We start from the raw sequence: 23440 nt of genomic DNA on the forward strand, positions 1-23440 counted from the left end.
ATTGTTGCACAATGTGAAAGTGATGAGGTGGAGTAAGAAGGAAGAGGGGAAAGAAAAGCAGGACTAAGTATTACAAGGAATAAAGAAAGAAGTCATCAAGAAGGAAAGATTTTAGGTGAAAAAGTAGAAGCCTTTTCCCCCCTTTTCATGTTTAAACAGACTTAATTTGGATGACTGGGAAAAGATTTGGGCTGATTCTCTTCTCACCCCAAAACTTCACTTATCCCTATTCAGACCGAGGCACCATAGGATTAGGAAAAAAGTCAAATGGAACCATCACCTGCTGCCAACCTATAAATGGATTTTGCTTCATATATAGCTACTATATTCCTCTAAAGCTTCCTTTGGATCCATTATGTTTTATATATAGTAATAATACTATGCATTGTACCTTCTGGAGCAGTTACAATAATAATGCCAGAGTCCCACAAAAATAAGATTTAAAAATGTTAGGGAGTTACTGTGAATATACAGTAAACACTTCACCAAAGTGAATAACAGTCCTTTATCATTTTAAAGGAATGAGAAAATACCAAATAGGGTTAATTCATATTAGAGACTAATGGCCTACAAACCTTCATGATTGAAAGCATATTAAAAAAACTCTTGATGAGAGCCACTTTTTGCCTTTTAAAAAATAAATCTCTCTCAAAGAATTTAAAATATGTTTTTCCAAGGTAAGTTGCCATGTTTCAAACTAAACCTAAAACAACAACCAATTAACAAGACCTTTGTTAAGGAAATGTTGCTAAGGTGCTCAGAGTAAAGAAAATTCTACAGCAAATATTATGGTGGCTGTTCTTTGTTTTCAAAGAGGACCACAACGACATCACTATGTTAGAGTCCAGTTACAGCATGTCCAACTGTAGCTGATCAGACCAATACGAGGTCTGGGCAGGGTCAGGCACAGGCCAGGCACAAACAGTCCATGTGAACATTTGGGGTGGATTCCCTAAATCTGCACATCTCACATTTCCTTTGAGCTATTTCAATTGCGCTTTGCTCATAGAGCACAGCACCTTCTCTGATTAGGACACCATGCTGGGTGGTTCTGTGCCAGTGTCTCCCATGTCACACAATCAGTTCCAAAGTTATTAAGAGAGACCTTGAGAGCATCTTTATATCACCTTTTCTGACCACTATGTGAGCACTTGCCCTGTGTGAGTTCTCCATAAAATAGTCTTTCAGGCAAGAGCACGTTTGGTATTCAAACCATGAGGCCAGTCAGAGCTGTGCTCTCTGCAGTAGAGTTTGAATGCTTGGCAGCTCAGCTCAAGAAAGAACCTTAGTGCCTGGTATCTCATCCTGCCAGGTGATCTTCAGAATATTCCTAAGACAATTCAAATGGAAACAATTCAGTTTCCCAGTATAGCGCTAGTAATACAGGCATAAAACAGGCTTCACAGGCACACAACAATGAGCTCAGCACAATGTCTCCATAGACCTTCAGTTTGGTAGTCAGTCTAATACTTCTTCTCTCCTACACTTTCCTTTGGAGGCTCCCAAATGCTGAGCTAGCTCTGGCAATGCATGCGTGAACCTCATTAACAATCTGTACACCCCTGCCAAGGTGAGTGAATTTATCCACCATATTCAATACTTCTCCATTTTCTATAACCAGTGGTTCCACGTATGGATGGTGTGTTGCTGGCTGATGGAGCACCTGTCTTTTCTTGGTGTGTTAGGCCAAAATTAGCACTAGCAGCAGAGAACAAATCCATACTTTGTTGCATCTCAGCTTCAGAGGTTGCATCAAGTACATCATCATCTGCAAACAAAGAATCATGCACCAATATTCCTTCTGATTTAGTCTTGGCTTCAAGTTGAAGAATTTACAATCAGTGCAGTAGCTGACCTTGATGCCATGCTTATCCTCATTGAAGGAATTTGACAACATGGCTGAAAACATCATGCTAAAAAGCATGGGAGCAAGCACACAGCCTTGTTTCGCTCTGTTGGTGACTGGGAAAGCAGGAGAGCATGGTCATCATCCAGAACCTGGGCAAATACACCATCATGAAATTGATGTACAATACTGATGAACTTCTCCAGGCAACCAAATTTTGATATAATTATCCATAACCCCTCACAAATGACAGCATCAAAGGCCTTAGTCGGATCTACAAACTTTATGTACTTTTTTCTGCTCCTGGCATTTCTCCTGGAGTTTTGGGCAGATATCAACCATTTCTTGGCCCTTTCAGAAGCCACAACGACTCTCAGGTGAAGGATCAGCCTATTAAGGAGGGCTCTGGTAAGAATCTTGCCAGCAATGACTAAGGGAGAGACACCCCCCCACCCTTTCCCTGCCTTGTGATGGTCTCAGGACAATCTATTTCCTTTACCTTTACAGAGATGGACAATGGAGGCATCCTTGAACTCCTGGGGGAATAACCTCCTCTTGCCATATTGAGTGACGATGGTCTGTTGAGAGCACTATGGAAATGAACTGTTCAGCTCATCTCTCCAGGATCGTATCCATATCACTAATCAATGTGATTCTACCAGCACTGAGTAGTTGAGATGCATCATATGTCTTTGGCCCATAAATAGCCTTCTATCTTATCAGCATAAAATTACATTTCATCTGCCTTCTAACTGAGCCAAAAAGCCTGCATCTCTCTAAGTTTGCTTGTACTTTACTTCTGATGGAATTAAATGTCGCCTTCTTAGAGAGAGACAAACTATCCTGCTGGTAAGCCCTGTGGAGTTCTTGTTTTTCATTTAGCAGCTTCTGAATTTCCCCATCATTTTTGTCAGACCAGCCTGGATGTTTGTGACTGTTCTCACCCAGGTGAACAAAAGCAACGCTGTACACCAAATCTCTGAGAGCTTCCCACTGCTTTTCTGTTCCACTGGGGCCAAGCGTTTACCAGCTCATCTTTCTGTCCGAGTTAGCAACAAACCGTTCCTGTACAGAGAAGTGCTCTAATCTGTTGATGTTAAATATTCCGGTAGTCATTTTGTCTTGAGCTGCCACTTTTGTTGAATGCAATATTTAGGCCGCAGAGGATAAGTCTGTGATTTGTCCACCACTTTGTGCCACATATTGCCTTTGTCACTCTCACGTCTTGTCTGTCTCTTCTCCTTATGATCACAGTCTATTAAATGCCAATTTGCTGAGACAGCACATCTACGACGTTTTATTGCATTTGTGTTGGTGATGTCATGAGATGCACAAGTCTTCAGTACTGACCACTGCTGTTGCTGTTTCCAACTCCACTCCTCCCAAGGACTCCCTGCCATGTCTGGTAGTCTGAGCCTACTTTAGCATTAAAGTCACCCAGAATTATGAGCTTGTTCTCTTTTGGCAAACTGATGGCAAGGCTTTCCAGGTCTTCATAAAATTTTTCTTTAACTCATAAGGGTTCGTCATGGTGGGAGCATACACATTGATGATGGCGGCATGGTGCTTTCCTGCAAGTGGCAATCATGTTGTCCTGAGCCTGTCATTCACTCCTTTTGGTAGGCATGCAAGCTTGTAGATTAGATTAGTTTTGATTGCAAACCTATACCAGATTCATAGCACTCCCCTTCACTACAGCCACTCCAGAAAAACTTGTATCCAGCTACGACTTTAGTAAACTGGCCTTCATTTGCCAGACTTGTTTCACTCAGGGATGCTATCTGGATGTCATACTTGAGATCTCACGCAACAACAGCTGTTCATCTTTCAGGTCTACTGGATTTTATATGGCCTATAAGTGTGTGCAGATTCCATGCACTGATGGTGAGTAGAATCATCTTTGCAGAAGACTTTGAATTTTTTTCTTTTTGAGGCATTGTTGCACAAAGTCGTTGGCCTCACTCTCTCTTCCACAGTTCTCACAGTCCAGTGGCATGACAAAGTCAAGATGCCCGGTGATGGGTTGAGATGCCATGGATGACCTTGGTATCTTTGATGTCTAACCAAGCTCTAAGGGCCCCACAGTGCCTGCTTCAGCTGCCTTCATGGCCACTGGTACAAACTGTTCTCATACACCCATTCCGCCAGGGAAAGTCTTCACGTAGTGGGGGTTAGACACCTCTTAACCCACCAATGGGTTTAAGACCCCTCAGTTACACTCAACTGGTTTAAGCTAGGATGAGGCCCCTACACATGCCACAGCTTCTTGGAGCCACAAGTGAGAGTTAGGTGGATCAGGTAGACACGAAAGGTGGAAAGCAGTCCTCAAAAGGGTTAGGCAGCCTTCATACCAGAAGTACTACTCTTCCCTGAACACACCCTTCACCCTTGGGGGATATCCAAAATAAGTAATCGAAGTAGACTGAGAAGGAAAGATCAGATGGGAGGATATAGCAGTGTAATAAAAACCTAGAGAAGACTATAAAAAAAGAGTGGGTAGTCAACACTGTCAAATGCTACAGAACATCAAAGAAAGAAAAGGCCCTGGGATATGACAATTATGAGATTAGAAGGAACTTTGGAGAGCAGTTTCAGTTGAGTGATGAGATACGAAGCAAGATTTCAAAAGGTTGAGAAGTCAGAGGAGAGAAAGTGGAGGCAATGACAGTAGACAGCTTTTCCTAGGAGTTTGTCTAGGAAAAGGAGGACAGAGAGAAAAAGCTTGAAAGAATGGTAGGGTCAAGTGAGGGTTATTTTTAAGGTTGGAGGTAACTTGGGTATGTTTATAAGTTTCCTGTCACTTTTACCAACTGTGCCTAGGTCTGCTCTGGGAAAGAACTCAGAAAAAATGCTATGTCTCTTTGACATGCTAGTCCTTCCGATATTCAAAGAATTTCAAGTCAGTGATTTTAAATGCTAATTTTAAATGTGTACATTCATTCTATACATATATACTGAAGACATACTCTAGCTTAGGTACTTAGAAAGACAAGACACAATGTCCTCAAATTTACTCACTGAGAGGGTAGATTCGATTTAGAAATACAATTTATAAACATACTAAATATTGAATAGTAGTTTTTTTTGTGTGTGAATACTGATTTCTGAACAAGAGAAACTCTTTTGACAGGAATAGAACCCTTAAGCAGTACTCTCAGTATTCTTGGTATTTTCTCAGGAGTATAGGAAGAAAATGAGCCCTGAAAAACTGCATAGGGGCAGCTGGGTGGCACAGTGGATAGAGCACTGGCCCTGGATTCAGGAGGACCTGAGTTCAATTCCAGCCTCAGACACATAACACTTACTAGCTGGGTGACCCTGGGCAAGTCGCTTAACCCCACTGCCTATCAAAAACCAAAACAAAACTGCATAACATGAGGAGGGAAAACAGAAGAGTTAAGAAGAAAGATGAGGTCTATCTGATGATAGCATTTGTAGAATGCAGGGAAAGCAGAATGAAAATGTGGATATCAATTAACTCACACATTACCAGTAGGTGATAATTCAGTAACAGAAAGGCCAAAAAAAGATCAACATAGAAAAAATAATCTGGACAGTTAAAAAACTAATGCCAATTGTTTCTAGTTCACTTCAAGAAATAAAGAGAAAATGCTGAAGACATCTGATGATATGGTTTCTTGTGTTAAGTACATTAGCTTAGTTTTCCTCTTTCACTTTAGTTTCCTTAACACATTGCCATTTTAAAAAATAATCAGTGTTAAGACAGCTATCCATTTCCATTCCTATTATGTGCCAAGAAATGTGTTAGATGATATATTTATTAGAAACATGATATAAATAAAAAGGCAAACAGTAATTAGAGATGTAGAGTAGTTAGAGCAATTTAATAATTGCTATGGAGATACTTCTAACTCTTTTGAAAATGGAAAGACTTTCCATATAATTATTTCATTTCCCATAAATCATGAGGAAGAGCCTCTACATAATCCAAGGAGAGGATGATATGCCCTAATAATTCTTTTTTTCTTTCCTGTATGTCTTTTAGATATGTTCAGGAAAAAAAATTGGTGCCAATTCATAAGCTACTAGTTAAGCAGTTCCCACCACAGAGTTAGCTCTAGGACAGAAATATGGGAAGGGGCATGAAGTGAGAGATTCTGACAACAATGGCCATCACCACATAACAGACATCAAATAACAATGTAATAAAACTGGGAAAGAAAATACTCTTTAAGAGACACAGATATTAGATGATCATAGCATTATAGACATGGAGCTGGAAGGAACCCTAGAAGGCCATTAAGTTTGAACCCTTATTTTGCAGATAAGGAAACTGAGGAACAAACAAGTGACTTGTCCAGGGTCACACAACTAATCAGTGTAGTAATGGCAGTTTATGTCAACATTTCAAGAATCTGTGACTTTAACATGCCCAACTTTAAAAAATTTTTTTTTATTAATTTATTCTGATTTATCAACAATCACTTCCATATGCTTTTGAGTTGAAAATTTTTCTCCCCCTTCCTCCCCCCCACCCTCCCCAAGACGGCACACAATCTGATATAGGCTTTACATTAACATTCCTATTAAACATATTTCCACATTAGTGAAGTTGTAAGTAAAAATTAAAACCAATAAGAGAAACCATCAGAAAGATGAAACAAAACTCAACAGAAGGTAAAAAATAAGTGATAGCGATTGACTTCCATAGTTCTTTCTTTGGATGTGGACAGCATTTTCCATCCGAGGCCTCTGGAGATGTCTTAGATCCTTGTAATGCTGAGAAGGGTTCAGTTTAACAATCTTAGTCATTGCATAACGTGGCTGTTATTGTGTACAAAGTCCTCTTGGTTCTGCTCACTTCACTCAGCATCAGACCATATAAGTCTTTCCAGGTTTTTCTGAAGTCAGCATGTTCATCATTTCTTATAGCACAATAGTATTCCATTACATTCATATACCACAACTTGCTCAGCCATTCCCCAATTGATGGGCATCCTCTCAATTTCCAATTCTTTGCCACCACAAAAAGAGCTGCTATGAATATTTTTGTACATGTGGGTCCTTTTCCCATTTGTTTGATCTCTTTGGGATATAGCCCTAGAAGTGCTATTGCTGGATCAAAGGGTATGCACATTTTTGTAGCCCTTTGGGCATAGTTCCAAATTGTTCTCCAAAATGGTTGGATCATTTCACAACTCCACCAACAATGTATTAGTTTCCAATTTTCCCACATCTCTCCAACATTTATCATTTTCCTGTTTTGTCATGTTGGCCAATCTGATAGGTGTGATGTGGTACCTCAGAGTTGTTTTGATTTGCATTTCTCTAATCAATAACGATTTAGAGCATTTTTTCATATGACTATAGATGGCTTTAATTTCTTCATCTGAGAACTGTCTGTTCATATCCTTTGACCATTTATCAATTGGGGAATGGCTTGTGTTCTTATAAATTTGTCTTAATTCTCTATATATTTTAGAAATGAGGCCTTTATCAGAGAGACTGGTTGTAAAAATTCTTTCCCAATTTTCTACCTTCCTTCTAATCTTAGTTGCATTGGCTTTGTTTGTGCAAAAACTTTTCAATTTAATGTAATCAAAATTATCCATTTTGCTTTTCATAATGTTCTCTATCTCCTGTTTGGTCATGAATTCTTCTGTTCTCCATAGATCTGATAGGTAAACTATTCCTTGTTCTCCCAGTTTACTTATGGTATCAGCCTTTATATCTAAGTCATGAACCCATTTTGACTTTATTTTGGTATATGGTGTGAGATTTGGGTCTATGCCTAGTTTCTGCCATACTCTTTTCCAGTTTTCCCAGCAGTTTTTTTCAAAGAGTGGGTTCTTATCCCAGAAGCTGGGGTCTTTGGGTTTATCAAATAATAGATTACTATAGTCATTGACTACTGTGTCTTGCATATTTAACCTATTCCACTGATCCACCTTATTTCTTAGCCAGTACCAAGCAGTTTTGATGATTGCTGCTTTATAATACAATTTAAGATCTGGAATTGCTAGGCCACCTTCCCCTGCATTTCTTTTCATTAGTTCCTTTGATATTCTGGACCTTTTGTTTTTCCAAATGAATCTTGTTATTATTTTTTCTAACTCTATAAAATAATTTTTGGTAGTTTGATTGGTATGGCACTGAATAAGTAAATTAGCTTAGGTAGGATTGTCATTTTTATTATATTAGCTGGCCTACCCATGAGCAACTGATGTTTTTCCAATTATTTAGATCTGATTTTATTTGTGTGAAAAGTGTTTTGTAATTGTGTTCATAGAGTTCCTGGGTTTGTTTGGAGGTAGACTCCTAAATATTTTATAATGTCTACAGTAAGTTTAAATGGGATTTCTCTTTCTATCTCTTGCTGTTGGGCTTTGTTGGTAATATATAGAAATGCTGATGATTTATGTGGGTTTATTTTATAGCCTGCAACTTTGCTAAAGTTGTTTATTATTTCAAGTAGTTTTTTACTTGATTCTCTAGGATTCTCTAAGTATATCATCATGTCATCTGCAAAGAGTGATAGCTTTGTTTCTTCTTTGCCTATTCTAATGCCTTCAATTTCTTTTTCTTCTCTTATTGCTAAAGCTAAGGTTTCCAGTACAATATTGAATAACAGTGGTGATAATGGACATCCTTGTTTCACCCCGATCTTATTGGAAATGCTTCTAGCCTGTCCCCATTACATATAATGCTTGCTGAAGGTTTTAGATATGCTATTTATTATTTTAAGGAAGACTCCATTTATACCTATGCTTTCTAGTGTTTTTAATAGGAATGGGTGTTGTATTTTATCAAAAGCTTTTTCTGCATCTATTGAGATGATCATGTGGTTTCTGTTGGTTTTGTGTTGATATGCTCAATGATGCTGATAGTTTTCCTAATATTGAACCAACCCTGCATTCCTGGTATAAATCCTACCTGGTCATAGTGTATTATTCTTGTGATAAGTTGCTGCAATCTTTGCTAGTATTTTGTTTAAAATTTTTGCATCTATATTCATTAGAGAAATTGGTCTATAATTTTCTTTCTCTATTTTGACTCTTCCTGGTTTAGGTATCAACACCATATTTGTATCATAAAAAGAATTTGGTAAGACTCCTTCTTCACCTATTTTCCCAAATAGTCTATATAGTATTGGAATTAATTGTTCTTTAAATGTTTGATAGAATTGCATGTAAATCCATCTGGCCCTGGAGATTTTTTCCTAGGGAGTTCATCAATGGCTTGTTCAATTTCTTTTTCTGAGATGGGGTTATTTAAGTATTTTACTTCCTCTTCGGTTAATCTGGGCAATTTATATTTTTGTAAATATGTATCCATTTCACTAAGATTGTCAAATTTGTTGGCATATAGTTGGGCAAAATAATTCCTAATTATTGTTTTAATTTCCTCTTCCTTGGTGGTAGCTTCACCCTTTTCATTCTTGATACTAGTAATTTGGTTTTCTTCTTTCTTTTTTTAATTAAATTAACCAAAGGTTTATCTATTTTATTGTTTTTTTCATAAAACCAGCTCTTAGTTTTATTTATTAGTTCAATAGTTTTCTTAATTTCAATTTTATTAATTTTTCCTTTGGTTTTCAATATTTCTAATTTGGTGTTTAGTTGAGGATTTTTAATTTGTTCTTTTTCTAGTTTTTTTAGTTGTATGCCCAATTCATTAATCTCCTCTTTTTCTATTTTATTTATGTAAGCATTTAGAGATATAAAACTTCCCCTAAGAACTGCTTTCTGCATCCCATAGGTTTTGGTGTGTTGTCTCATTATTGTCATTCTCTTGAATGAAATTATTGATTGTTTCTATGATTTGTTGTTTGACCCAATCATTTTTTAGGATTAGATTATTTAGTTTCCAATTATTTTTTAGTCTATCTTTCCATGGCCCTTTATTACATATAATTTTTATTGCATCATGATCTGAAAAGGATGCATTTAATATTTCTGCCTTTCTGCATTGGATTGTGAGGTTTTTATGCCCTAGTACATGGTCAATTTTTGTGTATGTGCCATGTACTGCGAGAAAAAAGTATATTCCTTTCTATCCCCATTCAGTTTTCTCCAGAGGTCTATCATACCTAACTTTTCTAATGTTCTATTCACCTCCTTAACTTCTTTCTTGTTTATTTTGTGGTTAGACTTATCTAGTGCAGAGAGGGGAGGTTCAGGTCCCCCACTAGTATAGTTTTGCTGTCTATTTCTTCCTGTAACTCCCTGAACTTCTCCTGTAAGAATTTGGATGCTATGTATAGTAATGATATTACTTCATTGTCTATGGTGCCTTTTAGCAGGATGTAGTTTCCTTCCTTATCTCTTTTGATTAGATCTATTTTTGCTTTTGCTTTGTCTGAGATCAGGATTGCTACCCCTGCTTTTTTACTTCAGCTGAGCATAATATATTCTGCTCCAGCCTTTTACCTTTACCCTGTATGTGTCACTCTTTTTCAAATGTGTTTCCTGTAAACAACATATTGTAGGATTATGGTTTTTAATCCATTCTGCAATCCATTTCGTTTTATGGGAGAGTTCATCCCACATTCACAGTTATGATTACTATCTGTGTCTTTTTCTCCATCCTTTTCCCCCATTTATGCTTTTCTTTCTCCTTTTTCCTTTCTCCCCTTCACTAGTGTTTTGCTTTTGACCACGCCTCCTTCAGTCCCTCCCCCTTTTATTATCCCTTTCCCTTTTCTTCCCCTTTACTCTTACTGCTTCTTCCCTCCCTTCTTTCCCCCCTCCCTTTTCTTTCCCTTTTTCCCTCCTACTGCCTATAGGGCAAGTTAGATTTCTATACCTAACTGATTATGTTATGCCCTTCTTGAGCCAAATCTGATGAGAGTAAGGTTCAAACAATGCTCCCCCCCCTTTTTCCCTCTGCTGTAATAGGATTTTGTGTCTTTTCCTGTAATGTAATTTACCCTTGTCTGCCTCCTCCTTTCTCAGTACATTTTCTAAGATCAGATTGATCCACTTATTTGGATCCATTTAACCCACTTGATTAGATTTTTTTTTATCATTACATCAAAGTCAACTAATATCCACCCTCTTTATGTATACTCCTTTAACATGGTGTAATAACAATACAGTTCTCAAGGGTTGCAAGTCTCATATTCCCTTGTAGGGGTTTAAACAGCCCCCCCCTTATTAACAACATATTGTATCTTTCTGTCCCATTTACCTTTTTAAGTCCTTCTTGAGTCCTGTACTTGAAGATCAAATTTTTTGTTGAGCTCTGGTCTTTTTATCAGGAAAGTTTGGAAGTCTCCTATTTTGAATATCCATCTCCTCCCTTGAAAAATGATGCTCATTTTTGCTGGGTAATTGATCCTTGGCTGCATTCCAAGCTCCTTTGCCTTACGGAATATCATGTTCTACACCCTGCGGTCTTTTAATGTAGAAGCTGCAAGGTCCTGTGTAATCCTGACTGTGGTTCCATGATATTTAAATTGTTTCTTTCCGGCTGCTTGCAGCATCTTCGCTTTCATCTGGTAATTTTGGAATTTTGCTATTATATTCTTGGTGTTGTCAATTTGGGATCTCTTTCAGGTGGTGATGGTGGATTCTTTCTATGGTTATTTTCCCTTCTGGTTCTAGGACTTCTGGGCAGTTTTCCTTTATGATTTCCTGAAAAATACTGTGCAGGCTCTTTTTTTCATCATGATTTTCAGGTAGTCCAATAATTTTTAAATTGTCTCTCCTGAATGGATTTTCCAGGTCAGTTGTTTTACTGATGAGGTATTTACATTTTCATCTATTTTTTCATTTTTTTGTTTCTGTTTGACTGATTCTTGCTCTCTCATAGAGACATTAGTTTCCATTTGTCCAATTCTAGTTTTTAACAGATTGTTTTCTTCTGTTGCTTTCTGTACTTCCTTCAATTGGCCAATTGTGTTTTTTACTGACTTGTTTTCTTCAGTGTACTCTTCTGTTAGTTTTTGTACTTCCTTCTTCAATTGGCCAATTGTGGGTTTTTAGGGATTTGTTTTCTTCAGTGTATTTTTTTTCCAATTGGCCAATTGTATTTTTGAAGGACTCTTCTACCTCTCTCATTTGACTATTAAAGAGATTGAGCTCTCCTGCTGGGGAACAGAGGGCGCTGACCCAAGTTTCTTGTGTTGGGAGCCTAGGTCTAGGTCACTGGCTTTGGTGTGCTGGGGCCTCTTGTTTGCAATTGGAGGCTGTAGGTTTCTGGCAGCTTACCTCATGTTGGGCTGGAATTAGCAAGGCTGGAACTTTCAGGCAATTCTAGGTTGCCTGCTTTTCCCTTCCTTTAGACTTCTTTAGCTCCTTTTAGATGGGTGCTGCAGAGTGTTTATCTGCTTGCGGCCCCTTGTAGTAATGCTGCCTGCCTTGTTTCTGCTAATGTACTGGGAGATTCCTTTGTGGGAGAGTGCTGAGGCACCTGGTGGTTTTCTGAGCCGGCCTTCCCCGTTTCCCCAGTCCTCACTGAGGCACCCAGAGGTCCAGGTGTTGGTGCTTGCCCACGCCACCACCTGGGCTTCAGGATGTCTTCTTGGGGTTCTGACAGCTTACCCGGTGCTGGGCTGGAATCAGCAAGGCTGGGGTTTTACGAAGACTTTAGGTTGCTTTCTTCAGCTCCTTTCAGATGAATGCTGCAGTGTGCTTATCTGCCTGGGGCCCCCTGCAGTGCTGCTTCCCCTATTTTTGTTGAGGCACCGGGAGACCCATTTGCTGGGCTGCCGTACAGATGCTCCCTGTCTTTCTTGTAGTTCAGCTGTTCCAGGGTTTTTTTCTGGTGTGATATTTTCTGGGTTTTCAGAGGTTGAAGGGGAAGTGAGAGCTACTAACTTTTCACTCCACCATATTGGCTCTCGGAAGTGTAACCCGCCCAACTCTTTCAATGCTGTCTTCTTTACTTGCTGAGACCAAGTTGGTGGCCAACTTTCTGATGAGCAGCCTCTCTGAACTTAACTGAGCTGGCCCTGAGACAACAGAAATAAGGTCTGTGGCAGGGCTCAAAGCCTTCCAGAGTTTGAATGTTTGCTGGCATAAGCCTTTGAGAAGCCAGGATCATGTTCATGCCACAGTGAGGAAGTAGAAGAAGACTACGTAAGGGCCTGACATTAATGGCATCTTTAAATTCTGAGGACAACTATATATACAAAATATGTGGACAATGCTTCATTTTCCTGTTTTTTTTTTATAATAATTTCTTTGAACTTGCTCTCAAGTTCCTGTGGATGTAATTAACTCAGGATGACTTTTTAAAATCATCTTTTTTAGTCTGGTTCTGTGATCCCATTGGTGTAGGGAGCTCCCAGTGAAGAAATTCCCTCTGCCAGTGCAAATCAGCAACTACTGTGAAATTTATAGTATAAGAGAGTTGTCCACGGCACCAAGAAATTAAGTGACTTGCCCAAGGTAAAAGGACCAGTAACATGTCAGAAGCAAGACTTAAACTCAAGCCTTCTTGACTTCAAATTCAGTTCTTTAATTAGCAAGCATTGCAGGAGATCAATAAATACATGTTAATATGACTGACTCTGCTTTTACTATCAGTGCAGTAAATAAAGCATCAGGCTTAAAGTCATAAAGATTCATCTTCCTCAATTTAAATCCAACCTCAGACACTTATTAGCTATGTGACCCTGATCAAGCCACTTAACTCTGTTTGCCTCAGTTTCCTTATTTGTAAAATGAGCTGGAGAAGGAAATGGCAAACCACTTCAGTATCTTTACTAAGAAAATCCCAAATGGGGTCATGAAGAGTTGGACACAACTGAAATGAATGAACAATAAAAACCAAAACTGAATTCTATTCATAGGAGCTATATAAAGTAGGAATAATTTAAAAATAATTCTCCATGCAAACAGCTGAAGGATAAGGTTTTTTTTCCTTAGTAAGTAACAATTATTAATACAGAAATGTTGTCTTTTATCTCAGTATAGCAATAGCTCTCTCCCAGGAACTGTGTAATAATTATACATTGGGATCACTAAGATAGATGAAATCTATGAAATATATTTTGAACGAAGAGGTTCTCATCTTAGGAAGCAATGCCCTTCAAACACACAAGTCCTTGGAAAGGCATTAGTGATGATCTTTCAGGTTAAAGGGCAGATATGGATTTTACTCTTGCTGTCCAAGAATCAACCAGTCAACAAGGAAAGGAGAGAGAAGAACATAACTAAACATTAACATATTTTGATTTTACAACCAAGGAAGTCACATGACCTGCAAATGCTCTACCCACAGAGGCTGAACTAACTCTATCCATAATGTCGCCAACAAGAGCAATGGAGAGATAGCTAATTGGCATCCTAAAAGATATAGGCAGTTTTATTCAATGTTATTGATCTTACTATACTTAAAATTATTTTTTTACTTTTAACTGATCTTTGGGGAAAATTACTTTGGAGGGGCTGAGGAGAAAGAACAAATAATGGCTATCAAAGTATTTCTGATGACTCAAATTACAAGTCAATTTTGGATGGATGATAAGTCCCTGTCATCCAGATGTAAACTATTAAATCAGGGCAATTTCTAGAACTGAGCAATGAAAGGACAGAAGAAATTGCCTTTTTGATACGAATTTTATTTGTTGAAACTGTGAAGGATGTGTAGAAGAGCACTGATAACAATCACATAGGATGAGACGGTCTGGATAGGTCTGATCTACACCAATGGAGGGAGCACCCATATCAATCAGATCATAGAGCACAGATCACTAAAATATATATTGTGAAGATGCCCAAAATCCTCTGAATTTCCAAAGACATATAAATAATGAAGAAGGCTTGATTCCTTTCAGCAACAAACTACTGAGTGAAAGAGTCAATTTTATTTCCTTATTAATTTCTTCTCACTTTTTTCACTCTTATTATTTCTTTCCAGTGGCAAGAGTTAAGGTTTCTGGGCTGGCTTTTGAACTGACATGAAAGAATCTTGAGTGAACAAGAATGGTCTAGGGCTAAGCATTTTATACATTCTTATCAAGGTTTGAAAACTGTGTCCAGTATGCTATTATCCATAGGATTACAAATTTAGAGATCACTGTGTCCAAATCCCATCATTTTACATACGAAAATACCGAGGCTCTGAGAGGTTAGGGGACATGTCCTTTTTATTCCAGGACAGCATTTCCACCCAAGACCTCTAGTGCAAATAAGGTACTCTTTCCACCCTACAAGACAGCCTCATATTGAGCATCCAAAAAAAAAGGCATTAGACCTTTGCTTATAACATATGAAACTTACTACATTTAACAACTCCTACATTTAGATTTCAATATGATGTCCATGTTCCTACACTATAATACATTTGACATCCACAGACTGAAGTCAGCCCAAATCAATGGTATTTTATAATGTGTAGAAACCAATCCACTCCATAGTTGAAAAAATAAAACTGGCCAAAGTTTAACTTAGTAAAAATGAGTTGGACAAATGAGGGTTTTCAGATCTCAGTACTTTAGAAAATTGCAAACATTCTTTCATTCTTAATATTTCTTAATCAATTATTATATAGCATATGTCCTTTACAAAAATAAAAAAGATACAGTTCGTGCCTCCAAGAAGTTTAAAGTCTTATATCTTAATAGATTTATTTAAGAAAAATTCAAACGTGAACAATAAAAAGTATAGCAACACTATAAGGAAGTTTTCTCTAGCTTTAACACCAAACAACAAAACAGTGAATTGATATTCAAGGTTAAACAAAATAAACACACTGTAGGTAACTAACAAGAAAAATGGGCAATGGAAAAGTTGTCAATGTGATTTTAAAGTAGGAGAAAAAAAATACACTTGTCATGACAGTTCTAAATACTGTTAAGTTATATAACAAAGCTTTTAAAAAGCCTGATTAGGTCCTACAGGGCTTGTGACTCTTCTGGAAGGTAAGGCCCTTAAAAGTGTACTACAGGCAGTTTTTTGATCATTTGGGACATGTTGAAATTACAACCCACTCTTCTCTTTCAAAATCAACCCGAGCTTTTAGTGAACAGCACAGACACACTCCATGTCTATTCCTTTGTGATAATTTCTGGTTTTCTTAGGCCCAATGAACACAGAGCTTATGCTTATTTTATTATAGAAAATAGCATTTTAAAAACACAGTATTTTTAAAAGTCTTTTTTGTACTTTTCCTCCCCCAAAGCTCTGCTTCAATAGAAATCAATGGGAGACATGCAGTAGGGGCCAAAGATGGGGATTCCTATGCTGCCGCCTCCTCACACAGGGCATCCCTGTGTTCGTACAGGCCCTCACTGCCTGCTTCTGAGACAGCAGTGTGATGCTGGTTTGAACAGTGTGACAGAGTAGATCTGGCCTTTATGATGCAAATTTCCACTTTAAACTCAAAGGTAATTACAGTATTTTAACGTACCTTTCTCATGATCGGTAATAAGTTTCTCCAGTGCATAGTCCACATCAAACATGTGCCGATAAAAGCACAGCTGGGTATACAGAGACTTGTCGGAATACTGCAATAGAACAGAATATAAATGAATATTACTATTTGGGGAAAAAAGGGATCACGCCTAATGGGGTATATTCCCTAATATCAACTTCTATATTAAACCCCATAAGGAAAGGGGGGAGGGGATTCATACTAATGGTTTTCCGCCCTTATATAACATACATACCTTTCAAAATTCAGAGTAAATCCTGCCACTTCGATCACAGATTACTACTTGCGAAGCTGCAGAATGATTACCCCTGCTGTCAAAAAACTGATTTTATCAAATTGCAAATTCCTATGCACCCCTGACAATTTGCACTGTTAATTGGCAAAAGTGGCATGCTTTCTATTAGGGGCCCAGTCCATGCAAGTAGGAAGTTAAACCATTTATAAAAACTGTTTAACATGTACTACTGTTAGTATAATTTCATAATATGTCAAAAACATGAGTTTCCCTTCATGGGAACTGCTACATTGGCAGAAGTTTTAGGACCATGGGACAAATGTAGGTAACAGCCTACCTACCACTCTTACCAATCATAAATGTACACATTTTTTCCTCACCAATTGTGATCTGCCAAGTCAAGGATCAAATTCATCTATTCTCTATTTAAAAAGCTACAGTACATGTTTAATGACCATAGGAAAATCTAACAAAGATTAAAGAAGAAGATTCTGGAGAGATTCATTAATTCATTCACTGATTATTGAAATTCCTGGGGTTACCTAAAATCATTACACAATGTATTCTCCTTGAGACTTGCATCTACACATGTATATTAAGAAAAATCACCCACTATATATTAAATTCAAATAACAATAGGTGGGAAGCATTTTATGTTTCAAACACTAGAAAGTACTTTACTTTAAATAAGACATCCTAATATGCCTTTTTTCTTTTTGGTGCTGGTAGAAGTAAAATCTCATGGTGGAGGGCACTGAGCTCCAAGATCTCAATGGTGGTTCCTAAGTACATGAGAAAGGTCATTTAACAAGACCCATACTTTTATTTCTTTTAAATATAACAGAACATGAGGCAGCTAGGTGGCTCAGTGGCTTTGGAGTCATGAGGACCCGAGTTCAAATTCGGCCCCAGACACACTAGCTGTGTGACCCTGGGCAAGTCACTTAACCCCGACTGCCTCACCAAAAAACAAAATAAATAAATAAATAAAGCAACTACAACAGAACACAGTAAGTTGTATCACAAACAGAATCTGATAAATTCCAAAGTCACATGGTCATGTTTTATGCCCCATCAGGCACCAGTGGGTGTCAATTTGTTTAGAGTACATATAACATATTTCTAGGAACCTGACAGAAACTATAACTTTAACTACTTGTAATTTGTACAGCTACAGAAGAGTTCTCGTTGGGCAGCAACAATGTCAAACTATCTTCAATAGAACGTAAGTTCCTTGAAGGCAGGGACTGTTTTTGCGTTTCTTTGTAACCCCAGTGCTTAGTACCACGTCAGGCATATAGTAAGCATATTAAATGCTTAATGAGTCCTTGTTGACTTAATTTAAACTGATATGGCCCAAAGATCCTTGTTTCCTGACAACATGATGGAAATATATAAGCCATTTTAAATGGCAAGAAAAGTAAACAAAATCTATTTTCTAATAATACTCTGTTTCCTTTCCTGCCCACTCTGATGTGAAACTTGTTACTAAATCCAGCAGATTTTAAACTTCTCTGGACATTGCAAACTATGCTATAAATATTAGGCTGTAAAAGTAAATCCACATGGAGCTATTCATCAGCTAAGGCTATTGTCTTTTCATGTGTATTACTAACACCAGGCTCTTTTTCTTTACCTGAACCTATTTTTAAAAAAAGTAGACACCTAGAAGCCTATTTTATTTCTTGGTAGCTATTCTACAATATGCATCATCATTATACTATTATACACCAGTTATTTTTAGCAAATCCTGATTACTGCTTCCTGGGGGGAAAAAAAAGGAGGACGACAGCGATTAAGTTATTTGTTTAGTTTTTTAGATTCAGCAGTAATTGCTGGTACACATCTCCCTGACTGCACACATGCAGCAGGTTGAATAGAACACTGAAATTACCTCCTTCATAATAGTTTGTTTTGATAATGTATTGTGTGTCGAGATGATGAGAAACAGTTGCTGTCAATTTGATTAGCCATTATATTTTTATGTTAATTGCCATTATTGGGTCCATTCTGTTTAGTGTCACCATAGAAGCCATACAATGTTAGCATAAATAACAAATTGGAGTAAATTAGGAAGATATATTTTTGCCAATTCATTTTAATTGCCCCTCAGTCCTTCCGCTGGTTAACGCAGCTGTTGACCCATAATAAGCGCTGGGTCAATATAGCTGCTTGTCAATTCAGAAATGCAAAGTGCTGTGTTGCTAGTAATGGATATACAACCACCTTTGCCAGCCAACTGAAGCAAACGAGTGACAACCCACATGAAGGAATAAAGCGTCAGCTATGGAGTTTAGTGACCTGATATTAGTAGACAGGCTAATTGAAAGTCACTGCCTAAATGGATAAGGAAAATAGAAAAAAGTGATTTAAAAAAAGAAGTTATATATTTTAAAAATATATACCAACACCTCTTGCCCTTTTGCTTCCTGCCGTATTTTGCAATTAGCAAACTGGTTGAAAACAAAAGGCCTTACTAGATTTTCAATGTCAAATACAATTAAATGGGTTTAAAGAACACAAGAAACGGAGAAAAAATTTGTACCTTAAATTGAATTGAACTACAAGAAGAGCAACTACTTTTGTTTTCTTCATTTTGTACCATTAATTTGTGATCACTTGTAGGACTCCCCCCCCCCCCCCGCTTTTTTTGATCTTCATGATCTTTTCTCTTTTGGCTTTGATGATAAATTCTTCTAATCAAGAAAACCTGACACCCTCCAGTCTTCTGTGAGATCTTCAGCTAGGTTTTTTCCCCCCACTTAAATGCTCATTTTGACTGCACGAGATTGGATGGAAAATACTTCAAGAAAATAAGATGATATTTTAACATTTCTCTCTCTCTCTAGCTTTCACTTATTGGTTTAAAATGTTCGATTTCTTACTCTTGCCTTTAAAATTACATTCACCAAGGTGCCCAGGCTTCTTTCTGTATCCCTTTACAACTTGAACATCATGTAACAAAGTAACTGATTGCGATTTAGTAAGGACAAGGCTGAGCTATAACAGCTATTACATGGGAATGGTCTGTATTCAAGATTGTTACCCACTGCTTTAACAGAGGAATAAGAATAACTCCCAAAAAAATAAAATTAAAGAAGCAATAAACATCATGGGGATAACTAGAGGCAAAAAAGTTAGGAGTAAGAGAGTTAGGAGACAATTTTTAATTTTAAGATTTGGGACTTAAGGAAAAACAGAAATGTTCTAATAATAATATTATTAATTTTAAATCTTTTGAACCTCTATAAATGTTCCTTTAGAAACAATGCAACTTCATTATCCCTTCTAGTCAAAAATGGCAGTCTCTACTTCGATGTTCATTAATTTCTCAGTCACTGTTCTTAGAGTTTTGATGAAGTACTATCTTCATATTTTTTAAATCAGGTAATATAGGTGTAATATAGTTTGGGTCTGGAAGAGATCCTGTCATTCAAAACTCATACTAGGCACTGTTCTCTATATCTAACCTTTTTTGGGAACTGAGGTGATACCACAAAATCTTGTATTTTCTGCATAAATGATTACATGAAAACATTTCATTGTAAGAAAAAGTAGCCAGCTTCCCTTTAATACCTTCAGGCTTACATAAGAAAGAAGAAATAAGGGGTTAGGCAGGGATACTGGGTGAAAGTATGAAAAGAAGCATGATCATGACAGCAGTTCAGAGAGTGAGAACCTAGAGAGCAGAAAGCTGTGCATGATCAGTTTTTCTACCTTCCTTAGACAAAGATGTCCTAACAATAAACTAGAGCAGGGGTGGGATATAATAATATCCAATAATCCCCTTTATATTAATAAGTTATATGTAACAAATGACATGTATAATGTAATATATAATAAGTTACAATAAAGGGGATTTATAATAAGCTATATATAATTAATATATAAAATATAACATATAATAATTTAAGTTATAACAATAAAAGGGGATTTGTTCTGTGAAGTTTGGATTCAGACAAAGGGCTGCACTTGAGGACCTAGAAGGCCACTGTGGCCTCAAGGCCACAGGTTCCCCACCCCTGAACTAAAGCATATAAAGTACTTTGTAGATCATAATGGGAGCTTTTATTATTATTGTAAAGTGCTGACTATATGAAATTATTAAGTAAATACCCAAACGTAGGTTATCCACAGCCAATTTCTAATTCCTAATTAATGTTTCCTCTTTGCCACTTGTCTAGCGCCTGGGTTGCTTCCTCATACTTGTAAAATCTAAAATTAATAAAGTTCTGAAAAGACATAATGTTATGAAGGCAATTCTTTGGGTTTATCCTGCTTAGCCATTATCAGCAGAAATAATGAAGAGATAGTCTCAACAGTTGAGGAATACCATTCTTCCATGAATTCAATGCTGGTGAAAAGTACATCTTTTTAGACTAACTTGACAAGAACTATATAATTCAGGACTTCAGGGGATTGAATGTTTCATATTCACAAGGAAATATAAGCATAAATGAAGAAATAATTCAACGGTTCCACATTACCCACAGAATAAAATCCAAACTCCATAGCTTAGCAATTAAGAACCTCTAAAATCTGGCCTTACTTTCCATCTATTTCCCTTAGGGAGGCAGACTGGTCACTGTTCTTGACAACCCCCATTAGGAGCCCTTCATACTATTTCTCCCTCTCTTGGCTATATTTAAGATACTTCTTCCTTTAAGGCCCATATGTTTTCCTTCTTGGCTTAGAAAACCTGTAAAACTCACAGAGATCTCTCTCTCTCTCTTACGGACTCATATCATATATTATCCGGTACTACTACTACTATTAAAGCTACAAACTGCTCTAAGGTTTTTGGACACTCCACAGTGCTTTGTGAAATCTCTTTCATTACTGTATTTTTTGTGTGAACAAATCTTAGCTCCTCAACTGGATTACAATTCCTTGAAAATAGTACCAGGAATTTTTTTTGTAGGGGGGGATTATATAATCAATTATAATAATTATTAGTTATGTAAGACAGTCCTGAACTATTTCTATTCTCTGAAAGTAGTCTAAATAATTTAATACTTTTCTCCCTACAGCTGTTAATTCTATCTACTTAATTGAGTCAATCCTATATATATTTTTCTTTCTTCCCTTTATTATATTTAATATAATATTCTTTTCTTATCTCTTTTAATTTCATTATCTCCCCATACCTACCTCCTCCCCAACCCACCCCCATCCCAGCAAACACAGAATGGAAGGAGGGAGGAGGAAGGTTGGGGGGGGGAAGAAATACTACTTTGCCAACTCCACTGTACTTCTTTGTAAAAGAAATTATTTCCGTATGCTATGGAAATAACTTATTTGGATTACTTCAATTAGTTCTAATACAAAACAGTGGCACCACTTCATTAATCAGCCGCTTGTAAGGGTTACTTTCCCAAGAAGTCTTTTTGGTAATTTGATTAAAAAGAATGGTGGCACATTATCATCTTATTCAGTATGTCCATCAAGTAGACTATTTAGTCTAAGTTCTTGGTTACCATGTTTAAAAGGGGGGAAAAAAACTCTACAGTAATTTCTTGCCCTGGAATTGCATCCTTCATGAAAATGTATCTTCAACGTTCTTACTAGCACACGTTGTTGAGTTAGCACCAGGAAATATTTCAGTGTTTTGAGAGGCATCTCCCCCCCCCAATGATGTAGTAATTAAAACCTAATTATTATCTTCATTTTAAACAAAACCTAAAGTGAATACCAATTAATAACAACATACTAATGAGCATCTGCTGTGATGAAATTGAATATGAATGTGCTGCAAATTTCGGGTAATTTATTTTTTTTCGGGGAAGTGCCACTGGTCGCATTTTGCTGTTAGAAGATTATATAGGATGTGCACCATTTTCTATCAAGTCATTCTGCACATGGCAATTTCCATCTTAGGATAGGGGGCTGAGCTCAATATTGCAGATGTTTAAGTATCTAAATGCTGCTCATAAAGGACTCACTAGAATTAAGGATTGTTATAGGCCCATCTCTTCAATTTACTGTTCGTCTAACGTCACAAATTTCCTATCTCCAATCCTATTTCTTCCCATATTATCCTACTGCCCCCTGAAACCTGAAATACTGCCTCTCTTTGCTTTTAAGAATATATCAACAACATGAACAGAATTCCTTTAGTTCTTTATTTAAACACATTTATAAAAAAATAGATTTAAATACAAATTTTCCCTAACACTAAAATTATGTATAAAAAGTTATTTGCTTATACTAGCACTTGCCTGCTACTTTCTATATCAGAAAGGCAAAAGACAAAGGATTAATGATGTAAAAGATTTGCTTTTATTTTCTTATAAAGAGAAGCACTAGGAATTTAAAACTATCCCAGTACCTACTACCATAGCACTCTGCACTTTAGATGCATATGACCTGATAATTACATTTACACAATTATACCAGTAAAGAATACTAAGCAACCACCCTTCACTTAACTCATATGCAAGAGATATCCCAATCTCTCATCTTTGGCATGCTTGCACAAATACATCCATCTTGTTGAAATGAGGATAGTTCTCTTCCCCCTTCCCTGCCCCCATTTAATGAAAAGGCAAAAGATGACATTTAGAAAGCTTTGTCTATTTTCGGACATCTTAATAACCTGTCACTAAGAGTCTATGATGAGAGATATCAGTAGTTATGAAAATAAATAGACACGGCTATTGGAAATAACATCAGTAGTAAAAACTATACCATTCTACTCTAAATTTGCCCTGGTTGCTCAGGAATGTTCCATGACATGTGATATTCTAGTTCATATTCTACACTAGAAGAAGGTAGCAAGCCTACATCTGGTGGATCCAGTGAGTGTTATATCTTTTGCCACCACATTACCATCAAGCTAAGGCACATATAAATGTCTCAGGAGATACTTTTCTCACTGATGCACTGCTATAAAATACTTATTTCCAATTCTTTGCACTTTCACACGTATTCTCTTATCCAGTTCTTACTACCATACAATGATGTAGGTCAGGTTACAAGTGAAGCTTATGAATGTTAACTGAATTATCCAGGCTAGT

General features: G+C 37.1%; 1 protein-coding gene across 1 annotated transcript in view; it reads right to left on the reverse strand.

Annotated features, from left to right (window-relative positions):
- The window catches only part of POLA1 (DNA polymerase alpha 1, catalytic subunit), a 331346-nt gene that overhangs the window by 76169 nt on the left and 231737 nt on the right, over positions 1-23440 (reverse strand). The window contains 1 exon segment of the mRNA XM_020989869.2: positions 16166-16262. Coding sequence (XP_020845528.1) covers positions 16166-16262 — 97 coding nt within the window.

This window comes from Phascolarctos cinereus, unplaced genomic scaffold, assembly GCF_003287225.1.
Source record: "Phascolarctos cinereus isolate Bilbo 61053 unplaced genomic scaffold, phaCin_HiC Scaffold_726;HRSCAF=1367, whole genome shotgun sequence".
NCBI classification, from domain to species: domain Eukaryota; kingdom Metazoa; phylum Chordata; class Mammalia; order Diprotodontia; family Phascolarctidae; genus Phascolarctos; species Phascolarctos cinereus.